The sequence below is a fragment of the Anomaloglossus baeobatrachus genome, chromosome 6 (assembly GCF_048569485.1).
Source record: "Anomaloglossus baeobatrachus isolate aAnoBae1 chromosome 6, aAnoBae1.hap1, whole genome shotgun sequence".
Taxonomy (NCBI): Eukaryota; Metazoa; Chordata; class Amphibia; order Anura; family Aromobatidae; genus Anomaloglossus; species Anomaloglossus baeobatrachus.
This window is the reverse complement of record NC_134358.1, coordinates 341,520,010-341,534,289: the sequence shown is the minus strand read 5'-3', so window position 1 is coordinate 341,534,289 and position 14,280 is coordinate 341,520,010. Positions and strand designations below refer to the sequence as shown.

Here is a 14,280-nt window from a genome sequence, read left to right as displayed (position 1 = left end):
GGTCTAGGTGTTTTGCGCTTTGGAGCACCGCGTGAACGGAGGAGAAAAGGTGAGTAATTTTTTTTTTCTTCGGCTCCTCCTGAGCGCTTACCTGCACCCCTGCGCGTCCTTCTCTGCGGCCCCGGCGGCAGTGTGATGACGGCTGAGCAGCTCCTCCGCCTCCTGTCACCGGCTGCACTGTTCAAATGTACGCGCGTCTGAAGGATGCACGTACATTTGAATAGCGCGCGGTCTCCAGGCCTGTACACTGGATATGTACAGGCCTGGGCCTTCCGCAGTGCAGGACCTACAGTGAGTCACATGACTGTGATATCACCACAGGTCCTTCTGCACCCGCACAAACTACAACGATATTACAGAACTTGTGCTATCGCTGCAGTTTGTGATTGAAAGGCTGGGGGGCCTTCAGAGCGTGGGGGCCCTGCCCAGTCTGCCTGCACCCAACGCCGGCCCTGAGAAACCGGCAGCCCCACGGTGCTGTACACAGCCCCGCATTATATAAGGCACGGAGGCCACTAAGGGCCCGGGGCCTACCGGGGATTTCCCGCTACCCCGGCGGGCCAGACCGACCGTGCTTAGGAGTGAATTTGACATGCCAAATAACAGGTTTTTCCAATACCTTCAATTTCGGCATGCTTGCGAGGTACAGTCTGGATCCATGAGTTTGTCCCCAGTGGACCGGATGCCGCTGATGGACATTTCGGTGGCGGCTGGGGACACTAAGGGGGCAATCTCCTGGTATTTCCAAGATGCCAAATTCAAGGGGCAACCTGTGGTCTTAGAGATAAATGGCAGAGAGACGTGGGGAATATTTCTGCGGAGGTTTGGGAGGAGGTAGTGCAAAATACTCCACTGCTATCAGTAAGTGAGTCACATAAGCTGTCACAATTGTTTTTAATACACAGAGTATGTAGGATCCCAGTATTTCTATTCAAAATTGGGGCTAGCTCTGACTCGTGCTGCTGGAACAGCGAAGCCATGGAAGCAGATCTGATCCACCTTATGTGCATCTGTCCGCGTCTGAGAGGATATTGGACAGGTGTGCTTGACCTCATTGACTTGGTGTATGACTGTCGGACAGACCGTGGACCTCTGACGTGTGTTCTTGGGTACACTGCGGAACTTGCTATCCCAGAGAGCCATAAGACAGCTATTGCGCGGATTCTATACCAAGCATGAAATATCATAGCGCTTTATTGGAAATACAGCAAGGCCCCAGACAATAGAGAGTTGATAGAGAAAGTAAAAAGTACACTCATCCTTTAGAAATATGTATACTAGAAGAGGATTTGAGGACCTATCGACCCCATGGCTGGGTACCCCAAATTTGGCCCCTGTGATGCTGATGTGGACTAGAGCGTTTTTAGCGGGTTTGTTTTAGCTTGTCCCTATGGAAAGAAATGTGTTAAAATGTAAAGTCTGATTACATACATTCCAGTCAGACAACCGATGCGTGGCTGCTGATCTAAGCCTAGCTATCTATATGAATATACAGTACAGACCAAAAGTTTGGACGCACCTTCTCATCTCTAGAACTGTTAAGAGGAGACTTTTGTGCAGCAGGCCTTCATAGTAAAATAGCTGCTAGGAACCACTGCGAAGGACAGGCAAAAAGCAGAAGAGACTTGTTTGGGCTAAATAACACAAGGAATGGACATTAGACCAGTTGAAATCTGTGCTTTGGTCTGATGAGATTGAAATTTGAGATCTTTGGATCCAACCACCGTGTCTTTGTAGAAAAGGTGAACGAATGGACTCTACATGGCTGGTTCCCACTGTGAAGCATGGAGAAGGAGGTGTGATGGTTTGGGTGGGCTTTGCTGGTGACACTGTTGGGGATTTTTTCAAAATTGAAGGCATACAGAACCAGCATGCCTACCACAGCATCTTTCAGCGGCGTGCTATTCCATCCGCTTTGCCTTTAGTTAGACCATCATTTATTTTTCAACAGGACAATTATCCCAAACACACCTCCAGGCTGTGTGAGGACTATTTGACTGAGGAGGAGAATGATGGGGTGCTACGCCAGATGACCTGGTCTCCACAGTCACCAGACCTGAACCCAATCGAGATGGTTTGGGGTGAGCTGCACTACAGAGTGAAGGCAAAAGGGCCAACAAGTGCTAAGCATCTCTGGGAACTCCTTCAAGACTGTTGGAAGACCATTTCTGGTGACTACCTCTTGAAGCTCATCAAGAGAATGCCAAGAGTGTGCAAAATAGTAATGAAAGCAAAAGGTGGCTACTTTGAAGAACCTAAAATATAAGACATATTTTCAGTTTTCTCACATTTTTTTAAGTATTTAATTCCACGTGTAATAATTCATACTTTTGATGCCTTCAATATGAATTTACAATTTTCAGAGTCCTGAAAATAAAGAAAACTCTTTGAATGAGAAGGTGTGTCCAAACATTTGGTCTGTATTGTACATCTACAGTGGAACCTTGGATTATGAGCATAAATGGTTCCAGGAGTGTGCTCTTAAACCAAGTTACTCTTATATCAAAGCGAGTTTTCCCATAGGAAATAACTGAAACGCAGACAATTCATTCCACAACCCAAAAATATTTATTGTATTTATACAAACTTATTACAGTAGTACAAAATGTACTGTATTCATATAAAATTTACAGTACACTGATACAAAATACTGTACAGTAAAAAATATGTACAACAAATTAAACTGCCCATTAGCTTACAATAGAATAGTTGGTGTGCGAGAGGTACAGTATAAGCAATGTGCTCCACTGGTTAGCCGAAAGAGAGTACAATACTGTATCCACAAATGCAAATTGATAGAAGTGCTACATAGTATATACTGTACTGTACAATGGTATAATGTATACAGTACATATGTACAGAAAGTTACTTCCAGAGCGTGGTGAAAGGACGGAACCGGAAGTGTGCACGGTGAGTATTTGCTCTTATTGCAAATTATTGCGCTTAAACCAAGTTACAAATTTTGAAAAATCTTTCCCTGTCTTTCAAAACGCTCTCAAACCAAGTTACTCTTAATCCAAGGTTCCACTGTATATGTAAATCTACTGAATGCTAAGTCGGGTAGGGGACTTTATTTGGATTGGGGGGAGAGGGGGGTGGGATGTTTTACTGTTTTGCATACTTGCAGGTATTCGTATTTTTATGTTGGACCAAAAACTGTTCAATAGAAAAAAATATCTGATTTAAACAGAACCTACATGCAACATAGACTGTTTAGGTGGGTTGAGCCCACTGACAGATTCCATTTATTTTTTAAATCTCATTTGTGAAAGAACATGCATTTCATAACCTTTTTATAGTATAAAATGTATTGTTACTGTACATGAAAGTATTTGAAAGTTTTAGTTGACACATTTTAAGTAAAGGGTGTGTGTGTGTGTGTGTGTATATAAAGTGTGTATGTATATATATATATATATAACTTTTTTTTTTTTCCTGTCATCTTTTTAGACAACCTAAGCCACCTTTGGTGATATCTGGTGCCATTGCACGGGTAAGAGACATAATTTAGTATTGAAATGATACATTTTACATGAAACAAGTTACCCTATGCCCTCTACCAAGTTATGAAAGAAAAAAAAAGAAAAGAACCATGTTACCGTATAGCTTAAGTACTAGAGGGGTGGGTTTATCCTCTGTATTTTCTTTGTGCAGAAAATCTGATGGGTTTAACACTCCAAACAAAGTGTATGTGATTGACTGACTAAGGTGCTTTAAAGACTCCATTTAACACCAAAGACTGTTTTTTTCACCTTCCTGACCAGGCCAAATTTTTCAAATCTGACATGTCACTTTGTGGTAATATCTCTGGAATGCTTCAGCATATCACAGCGATTCTAAGACTTTTTTCGTGACCTATTGATAGTACTGTAGTAAATTTAGGTGTATATGATTAACATTTATTAAAAAGAAAAATCTAAAATTTGACATTTAAAAAAAAAATAATAATTTCAGACTGAAATTCTATGCCATTAATAGTCATACCACACAAAATAGTTAATAACTAACATTTACCACCTGTCAACTATATATCAGCACCATTTTTTAAATGCATTTTTTTTTATTAGAATGGTTCAAAGTTTAGCAGCAATTTTTATTTTTTTCAATTAAATTTACTAAGCCTATATTTTTAGCAGCCACTTAGCTTTTAGAGTGATTTTGAGGGGTCTATGTCAGACAATCCCAAAAGTGATACCATTTTGAAAACTGGATCCTGAATACAGTTTTCAATACTTCAAGGAAGTTTTACCGTTCAGGTACTTCACATGAATTAATCCAAAGTGGAATGAAAAATTACATTCTTTCAGCTAAAATATTGCTGTAACCTCAAATTTTTCATTCTCAGTAACAAAAGTAAAGTAACAAAATATTTGCACCATAATATTTCAGCAATTTCTATGGAATACAGATGCCCCATGTGTGGTCAGTCACACATTGAACAACACAACAGGGAAGGAGTTCTGTTTTGAATTTTGAAGCGCAGTTTTGGCTGCAATTGATTGTGGATACCATGTTACATTTGCAGAGCTTACAAAATGCCAGAAACCACCCACAGGGGATGCCATTTTCTAGACTACACTCCCCCATGAATTCACCTAGGGGTGTAAAGAGCATTCTTATCGAAGAGGTGTTATCTCAATGTATTATTTTTTTTTTTTTTTATTTTTTTTTTCCCCATTATTGGAATGTGTGGAAAAAAATTATATTTGTTACCATTAGTAGATTTCGATAGAAATGTTTCATCTTCACTATAACTATAAAGTGCAGTAAGTTAAGGGGGTACTTCATTTTTGTTTTCCCCAAGTACTGCAATACCCTATATGTTGTCATACACTTTTGAATGGGCATATGACGGCACTACAAAAAGAAGTAGCACCGTTTGGCTTTTAGTCTATGTGCCCACGGGAGCTTGCTTATGCGGCTTTTGCCACGGAAAACTTGCGGATTTATCTGGATTTTCCAGATAAATCCGCAGGTTTCAGCAAGTACAGACACTTCCCATGTTACCATATGGAACATGGGGAGTGCTGTGTCCACGCTGCGGTTTGTGCGGTTGCGGAAAATGCTGCAGTTATCCCACAGCCGCACATAACTGCATGTCCATTATTCTTGCGGATTTACCTGCGGAAATCTGCCTTGGTCCCATACTTACCTGCCTTGATAGCAGACACCCGGTCACTTTCCCTCGGTGCACAGGAGCAGGAAGGAGGAGGTGGGCGGGGCCTGCACGAGCTCCGGTCATGTGACAGCGGAGCTAGTTCAGGCCCGCTTACCTTCTCCTGCACAGTGCAGACACTGACAGAGTGACACGGCCGGAATTCGGGGAGAAGTGCTGCGTGATGGAGGTAAGTATAAACTCCCTGATCACTGCAGCACTTGTTCTTCATTGAGGATGCAGTGCCGAAGCCATGGTATTGTGTCCTCAATGCAGAATGACCGTAGCATATCTGCAGGACATTCCGCAAGAAAACCGCAGCATGGAAACAGACAAAGTTGTGCTGCGGTTTTCTGGGAGATCCTGCGGAATGCGGATATAACCGCAGGACACTTTCCCCGTGGGCACATAGCCTTAGGGCACAGTTTCTTGGAGGGCAGAACAGTGGTTAGTACTTTTGCTTTGCAATGCTGGTTGTCCTGGGTTCAAATCCCACCAAAGACAACATTTGTGTGCATTTCCTCCCACACTCTAAAGTCATGGGGAATTTAGATAATTTAGATAATGATGATGTCTGTAAACAACTGTGAAATTAATGGCACTATATGAGCGAGTAAAATACCGTAATGAAATAATATCTGTAGAACCCCCTAAACTGCCAAAATAGCAGTAATTCCAAAAAGTGACCCTTTTTGCAAATTAAACTTAAACAAATCATCTATGAGCCCTCTGAGCATTTCTAGAAATTGGTGCACAGTGGATGTTGCAGAGTGAAAATTACAAATATGCCATTTTAGTGCCAAATACATAGTGCTCAGATTCTGCTTCTGGAGACACGTGCCCCGTAAATTAAGTAGATTGTTCAGAACATCACAACATGAGATTGGTGCGCATTTTACACTCTCAAGGTCAGCTGAAAACTGCTACAACCGTGGCATGATGTACTGGCTGAATGCTGCTGTCTCGTACATTCTTTAGCTGCCGAATACCGTACATTTTTTTTCTATGAGAGAGAAAGCACAGTACCCGTCTGCGGCCAGTAAGTAATGTTACGGGATGCTGTCTGTCTTAAGGCCACTTTACACACAGAGATAAATCTTTGGCAGATCTGTGGTTGCAGTGAAATCATGGACATATTGTTCCATTCGTACGCAGCCACAAACCTGGCACTGATTGTCCACAATTTCACTGCAACCACAGATCTGCCGCAGATTTATCTCTGTGTGTAACAGGGCCTTTAAGCCTGTATATTGCTTATTTCCAGCCACTGCCAGAGCAGTTCTTAACTGTGGGTGTCAGAGCCCCACTGATCTCATAGACCCAGAGAATTCCTTTAAGGCCTCTTTTACACGTCCGTGAAAATCACGCACATTTTTCACGGACGTGTCTAAGGTGCGTATTGCCCTTGGTGTGCCGTGTTTATGGCACACGTGTTATCCGTGATAACACACGGAGAACGGGAACGTTCTACTCACCTGTCCCTGGCGTCGCTGTCCGTGATCTTCGGTCTCCGGTCCTGCCAACTCCCCGCTGCTGCTGCTTCCGGCCGCAATGAAGTGAATATTCAATTAGCATAATGAGCGGTGGTCGGAAGCAAGTGACAGCTGCGGCAGAGACTGCAGGGCTGGAGAAGGTGAGTAAAGTTTGTTTTTTTTTGTTTGTTTTTTTTCTCGCAGATACATGTGTTTTCTCCGGCACGTGTCACACGGAACACATCCGTGTGGTCCGTTTGTGTTACGTGTGACCCGTTTGCGTTCCGTGTAACACCTGTGATACCGGAGAAAACATGGCCATATCTACGTGTGGAGCACACAGGCACACGTATGCTCCACACGTACACAAGGTCCATGGCAGAATACGCACGTGAACGCAGACCCATTGATTTTAATGGGTCTACGTGTGCCCGTGTCTCCGGTACGTGAGAAAACTAACCATACACGTACCGGAGGCACGGACGTGTGAAAGAGGCGTAAAGGGAAGGTGCCGCGTTTTTTATTTTTGTCTTAATGATTATGAAATCAAGTATTTTTAATACAAAATTAAACTCAGTTTATTTAGTTTTTATTTAATTCTAGTTTTACTGACGCACAGGGAGCTGCCATCTAGGATTTGCTGTGTGTAATGACAGTTACCTCCTTTATGGCAGCTCTCTGTGCATTCACTCTGATAGTCACGCTGCGACCCTAGACTTAATACAGGACAGCTCCCTGCTGTGACCTGCATGCACCCCCTGGGCTGTCCAGATCACAGCAGGGGGAGGAGGTGGCCGCCATGTTAGTGCAGCTCACAGCATATGCTGCACTTTCACCTGTCACCCGTTTGGCCTGTGTGAGAACGGGCGCCCCTCCCCCCACCACTACCTTCTGCTCTCTCCCCCACTGTCGCTACCACCCCGCTCCCTTGCCGCTGCTACCGTCTCCAATGACACCCCCCCTCCGCCGCTACACGCTCCGCCGCTGCTGCTGTTTGACACCCCCCGCTTTCGCTTACGCGCTGCCGCTACCATCCCCCCCGCTCTGAGCATTGCGTGCGTGCATGTAGAGTATTGTGTGCAGGCTTGCATACATGCAGAACAGTGCGAGCGTGCGGGCATGCAGAGCATTACGTGTGGGCGTGCGTCCATGCAGAACATTGCGTGCGTGCAGAGATTGCGTTCGTGCAAGCAGAGTATTGTGTGCGTGCAGAGCAGTGCGTGCGGGCATTCATGCAGAACATTTTGTGCATGCAGAGCATTGCGGGTGGGCGTCTGTGCGTGCATGTGGCAGTGCATTGCAGGTGGGCATGCGTGTGGCAGAGAATTGCAGGTGGTCATTCGTGTGGCAGAGAATTGCATACATGTGGCAGAGCATTGCAGGCCTGCATATGGTAGAGCATTGTGTGCATGTATGTGGCAGAGCATTGCGTGCATGTATGTGGCAGTATATAGAATAGAATCTGGCTCACAAATATAGGTTAGGTGCCACCGAGAAAAAAGTCAGTTGTGCAAAAAGTCAGCCCGGGCACTCAAAGAAATGAAAAATAGAGAATATTGATGCTTATTGATGCCAATTTTATTCATGCAAAGGTCTGTGTTATTATGACGTTTCGGCCATACAATTTTGGCCTTTATCAAATAAATGTACTGAAAGAACAAAAGAAAAATACAATATCAAATCTCACATACATGTACAATCAATTTTACACATAGCGCATAGAACAAAAATATGGTGAATGTCTTTAACATAGAACAAATCATAAAATAAATAAACAAAAACCTTGATGCACACTTGTGTGAATAATCAATGATTAATCGATTGAGAGACCCTAGTGTTTATAATACATAAGTACAAAGTTATCACAATGTAAAAATACATACCACAGGAAACGTATATGAAGTTAGACTGGTGAAATTAGGTTCACATGTGCTGACCAATGGTACATTAGTGATCAACCTGAAGTAGAAAACAGACTCGTCTTGAGAAAATTATATATACTTCATGTATAGGTGTAAGTAGGGGACCGTAGGTAAAACGTAAAGTCTGAGACAGAAGGTGTGTAGACTACAGAGAATTTTCTGTGAGATTTACCTTTGCTACTGTCTATATGATATATCACTTGAAGACCCAACGTTCATTAGAATGCTGTGGTGTATGGCCCGCTAAATGGCATAAGATACAAGGAAAGCGGTAAGAATTAGATTATGACATCCATCCAGTGAAGGGGGAGAGGGCAGGGGCACCCTACGGATTAAGTTACCATATGGAGTAAAAGGAGTAATGCAGTGTTACCTTAATTATTGTCTATGGAATAGACCTCTCAGGGGGCTCATGTTCAATAAGTTGCTGTGTTGTGGGACCCACCAGGTTACTTCAAATATAAGGAATAAAAGACAAAATAAGAAACATGGAAGGGATGAGACATATGCAGAGGATGAGACATTTGTCACTCACCACTATGTGTGTCAAGATAAATACAGCTTGTAGTCCTATAGATTTAGAATGTACAGAGACTGTGTATCAATATACGCCCCCAAGCTAGGTTCAGTCAGTGAGCGTATAAATATACTAAAGGATGCCACCAACCTTATTACACTGTCAAAGACTCCTTAGGATATGAGGGCCCTGTGTCTATCGCCCCCCTGTGAAGATCTATAAGATTTATAGAATTAGAAAAAATACGTTGACTTTTCCAGAGAGAATATAGATAGGTCCTTATTGATTATCTGGGTATGCCAGATGCAGTGGTGATTCAGTGGGGATTACACTGTCAGTGTTCTCCTTAGGGTATGAAAGCCCTGTGTCTACAGCCCCCCTGTGAGGATCTATAAGATTATCACAATCAATTACCGTATTACATTGATCATTCCAAGAGGGGTAGATCCCTTGTTGGTTACCTGAGTACGCAAAATGCAGTGGTGATTCCGTGGGGATGAAGGCTGTGTGGTGACCGGAGGTGCCGATGAGTGCATGGCGGCCGCCATTTAAAGCTATAGTACGTGTACAGGAAATCCTGTAAGTGGAACGCAGCGCCGTCCGTGGAACGCACTAACGTGCACGCGTAGGGGGCACCCCGGCTGGGAATGCCCCCCGCGCATGCGCACAGGCGGACCACAGGCGGCGTGACGCCGGCCGTGGAGCGCGCGCACAAGCGGGGGAACCCGCACGCGCGCGTGCCCGCGCCCCACACACAGCGTAAGGAGGTGAAGGACGTGGCTCCCGCGTATGGCTGACGCAAGCGCGGGCACGGGTCTATAATCCCCGCGGCCGCGCACGCATGCGCACACACACAGGATAAGTGTATTTAGGTGATTCATAGGTGATCCCAAGGTAAACGTGATGTAATGGTATTGTGACTTCCGTGCTGACGATTTAAGGTGCCTAGGGAATAAAGAAGAAAAGAAATTAGTCTTATGGAAGATCAAAGCAACACGTCAACAATATTATTGAACTAATAATATCAATATTCCATCAGTCTTAACTGTTCGGATGTCCCGTATAATCTAAATAGGTTTAAATTCCATTTGTCCCCTGAAATATACATAAATTTACTGCATTAAAATATTATTCTAGTATGATACCTCATATTCCCGATTGAGGCCATTAGGCTCAAGTGTCTGTAAGGTGTAAATCCAGAAGGATTCCCTTTCCTTTAGTTTCAAGACCCTATTGCCCCCCCTCCTACTTAATGGGATGTGCTCAATTACTTGATAGCGTAATTGCGAAACAGAGTGGCCTGCCTTCATGAAATGTGCTGGGATGGGTAGAAGATCATACTTACACCGGATAGTAGACTTGTGTTTACTTATCCGGTCTCGGATATGTTGGGTGGTCTCCCCAACATACCCGAGACCGCAAGGACACTTTGAGATAAATTACGTAAGATGAATCACATGTATAGAAATCCTGAAGATGGAAAATTCTACCTGTACGTGGATGGGAGAAAGAGCTGCCTTTCGTCATATTCGAACACTGCATGCAATGTAAGCACGGGAAATTGCCCTTACGTGCAGTGTGGAGGAACATTTGACGGGGCTCCTTCTTCTGGGAACCTACGTCAGCTCTAATTAATGAATCCCGCAAATTTCTCGGTCGTTTACTGCAAAACAATGGTGGATTCTGGAAGGCTGGCACCTCGGGGTAGGATTTGCCCAGCAAGGCCAGTGGCTAAGGATAGCCTTCTTTATCTGGGATTGAAAGGGATGGTATGTGGAAACATACGCAACCCTGGGGCCCTTAATCACCGGTTTTTCTCTATTAGAGGGGCAAGGGACTGCAATACTTTGTGGGTAACCTCTATTGACAAATTTTTGGCTAATTTCTGCACAACGTTCAGAACGTTGAACGTTGTGCAGAAATTAGCCAAAAATGCGTGCGTGCGTGGGGCAGAGCATTGAAGGCGGGCGTGCGTGTGGCAGAGAATTGTGTGCGTGCGTGGGACAGAGTGTTGTAAATGTCATCCGAGTGGGTGCTGGTGTGGAGCTCCCTCTGGTGGCCAGGAATGGTAATGAAGTTAAGTCTGAATCGGTGACTCAAACAAGTGATGGAATCCAGGAAGTCCTATTGCAGATTAGCCTAGCGTTTCTAGGAGGGCAGTTTCTGCCTGGTGGCCGCTGCTTCTGAAGATGGCTTGGAGTTTTCCCTTCAGTTTCTCCCATTTATTCTGTGTTTGAATCTACTCCAGATAAGTTTACTTGTTTCTGTGCTTAATTGCTGCAATTGCACTTAATGGTGTTTCTGCTTATTCCATTTTGTTCTGTGTTTTGGTTTCTTGTTTGTGATGATCTGTGTCTCTGCTTTTGTGAGTAGAGCAGTTCCTCCAGCAAGAAAGGGAGCTTGCTCCCTGTTCATGTTTGGATTATTTGCACTTTAGAATATTGTTTGTTCTGTGATTTTGTTTCTTCCCATTATATTTGCAGTTCTGTTCAAAGTGTCTGGCACAAGAGCACTTGATATAGTGGGGGAGAGATACCGTGTGGTCTTAAGATTTTTTTGTATCAGGCGTTTGGTATTTTTGCAGGGTTTTTTGCTGGCCTCAATCAATTATCTTTTTTGTCCCGTTGTGTCAAGTAAGTCGGGCCTCACCTTTGCTAATCTATATTTTCTATCTGTATTGTTTTCTTAGATCACCGTCGTTACATGTTGGGGGCTTGTTATTTCTTTGGGGACTGCTCCGAGGCAAGTTAGGATTCCTCATTTCTATCTTTGAGGTGTAGCAAGTTTCTCCGGCAGTGACGAGGTGCCTAGGTGTGTTAGGAACATCCCACTGCTACGTCTAGTGTTGTCCAATAGATAGGGGATTGCGGTCAGCTTAGTTTCCAACTACTCTTGTGGTTTTGTTTTTTTCCCTGATTAATGGGAATTTTTGTGATCGTCCACGGTTACCAGTTCATAACAGCAGAGCATTGCAGGCAGGCGTACGTGTGGCAAAGCATTGCTGGCGTGCATGTGACAGAGCATTGTGTGCATGTATGTGGCAGAGCATTGCGTGCGTGCATGCATAGCATTGCGTATGGGCATGCATGTAGAACATTGCGTACGGGCGTGCATTGCAGAGCATTGTGTGTGTGCATGCAGAGCATTGTGTGTGTGCATGTATGCAGAACATTGCATGCGGTCGTGCGTGTGGCAGAGCATTGCGGGTGTGCGTTGGGCAGAGCATAGTGTGAGTGCGTGGGGCAGAGCAAGGCAGGCATGCGTGTGGCAGAGCATTGCGTGCGTGAGGCAGAGCATTGCGGGCGTCCATGTGGCAGAGCATTGTGTGCATGCATGTGGCAGAGCATTGCAGGTGTGCGTGTGGCAGAGCATTGCAGGTGGGTGTGCAATGCGGCAGAGCATTGCTGGACCGGGGCGTGCAGACCGCTATGTGGGGAGTACTATGCAGCTGTCCTTGGTGACACTTTAGACATTTGTGCTCACCAACAAAATGGCTCCACACTGTTATCCTAAACTTCATTCTCTCTTATCCTTTTGGAAACACCCAGATTGGGAGGGGGAGCTGTGACATCACACACAGGAGAGCAGATTCCACCCACTTTTACTGCAGCTGTAATGTGAGCTAGTTCTACAGTTGCTCTGCAGCAGGATTTCATCAGCTGCTCCCCCTAGTGTTTAAGAGTGGAAAATATCAAACTTTTTATTTTTTTTTATATTTTTGCTCAATTAAAAACAAATAATAATATTTAAACAAAACATTAATACTTTACATTTTTTTTCAGTTATTGAATTGTTTTTTATTTTTTGGACGACACCTTCCCTTTAAGTGGGTTCTTTTTCTTTTCAACAATCTTTTTATTGTTATACAAAACTTACAACAGAGTATATTTGCAAGATTTGGTGTAGGTGATATTACCATACATTATTTCCAATAAGCGACATTAAGGGCGCTCTCACACATCCGGCTTTTCGCCGGTTTGACGGATCCGGCGCACGCCAGTACAGTATGATACAGAACAGTGGTGGCGACGCAACTTCCGGGTCACATGCTCCGGTCACATGACAGTATGTGACCGGCGTTTGTTGCTCTGCCAGTGTACTGTATACACTGTACTGGCGCACGACGCATCCGTCAAACCGGCGAAAAGCCGGATGTGTGAGAGCGCCCTAAGTGATACAGTGTGTCTAATAGTAAGCAGATATACTCTAAGCACGACGTATATTGTGCTATAAAAAAAACAATAACGAGATGAACAGATAGAAAAGATGAGGAGCTAGGTAGAAAGAGGGAGGGGGGTGTAGGAGTGTGGCAGGATGAGCTAAATCTTTATCTTATTATGGTCTGGATGACCCAGGGTCAGATCTAAACAATGACCAAACTTTCCATTGTTCTCAAAAGGTTGCTTGGGCATGGTTCACTACCGCCACTATCTCCGCCATATAGCACAGTTGGTCTACTTTGTTGAGGAGTTGCTGGTATGTGGGTATCTGAGTAGAGTTCCAGAGTGGCGGGATCATGCTCTCTTTAGACATATGTAACCAGACAGAAGATTTTGGTAGATTGTTGCAAGAACTTTGATGGGTTTAGATTTTTTAGCTCAGAGTGTCTCGTATGGGGTAAGTTTGCGTGCCAGGTCCGGGCCAAAGTGTAACTTGCTAGTAGAGATTGTAGCATTCCATACTGAAGAAAGTTAGAGTTTTTAAGGCCTGGAATTTTTTGTATTTCTGGGAGCGGAAGAAAAGTCCCATCTGCATACAGTTGGTCAATCATGACAGAATCAAGTGAATTCACCAGGATCTCTCTTGAGTCAGAGAGTTGATTTTTGGCTTCCTTGACATCCAATACAGTTAAGAGTGGTGTAGAAGGAGGGATTAGGAATTTGTGAGTTTGTGACCAGATTTGAAACAAGGCGTGAGTTAATGGGTTTCTTTGAACTAGATGCGGGCCATCCTTATGGTATGTCAATAGTAACGACCTAAGAGGTACAGGAGATAAGCTATCTTCTATACCTATCCAGAGCTTGTTTCGAGGATTTCTAATGATATCAACTGCGCGAGATAGTACAGCAGCGTGGTAATATAGTTTTATATTTGGGGCTCCCATGCCACCCTTCTCTTTTGGGAGCGTTAGCGTACGATGGTTTATACGATATTTTGCGTTCCTCCAAATATAATTGAAAAAGAAAGAGTTGACCTTATTTAGAAAAGTATTTG

The 14,280-nt window shown here is 44.0% G+C and overlaps 1 protein-coding gene across 1 annotated transcript in view; it reads left to right on the top strand.

Annotated features, from left to right (window-relative positions):
- DAP (death associated protein) overlaps positions 1-14,280 on the top strand; it is a 267,912-nt gene that overhangs the window by 219,671 nt on the left and 33,961 nt on the right. The window contains exon 3 of the mRNA XM_075316546.1: positions 3,451-3,493. Within this exon, the coding sequence (XP_075172661.1) occupies positions 3,451-3,493 (43 nt within the window). The remainder of the gene's footprint in view (positions 1-3,450; positions 3,494-14,280) is intronic.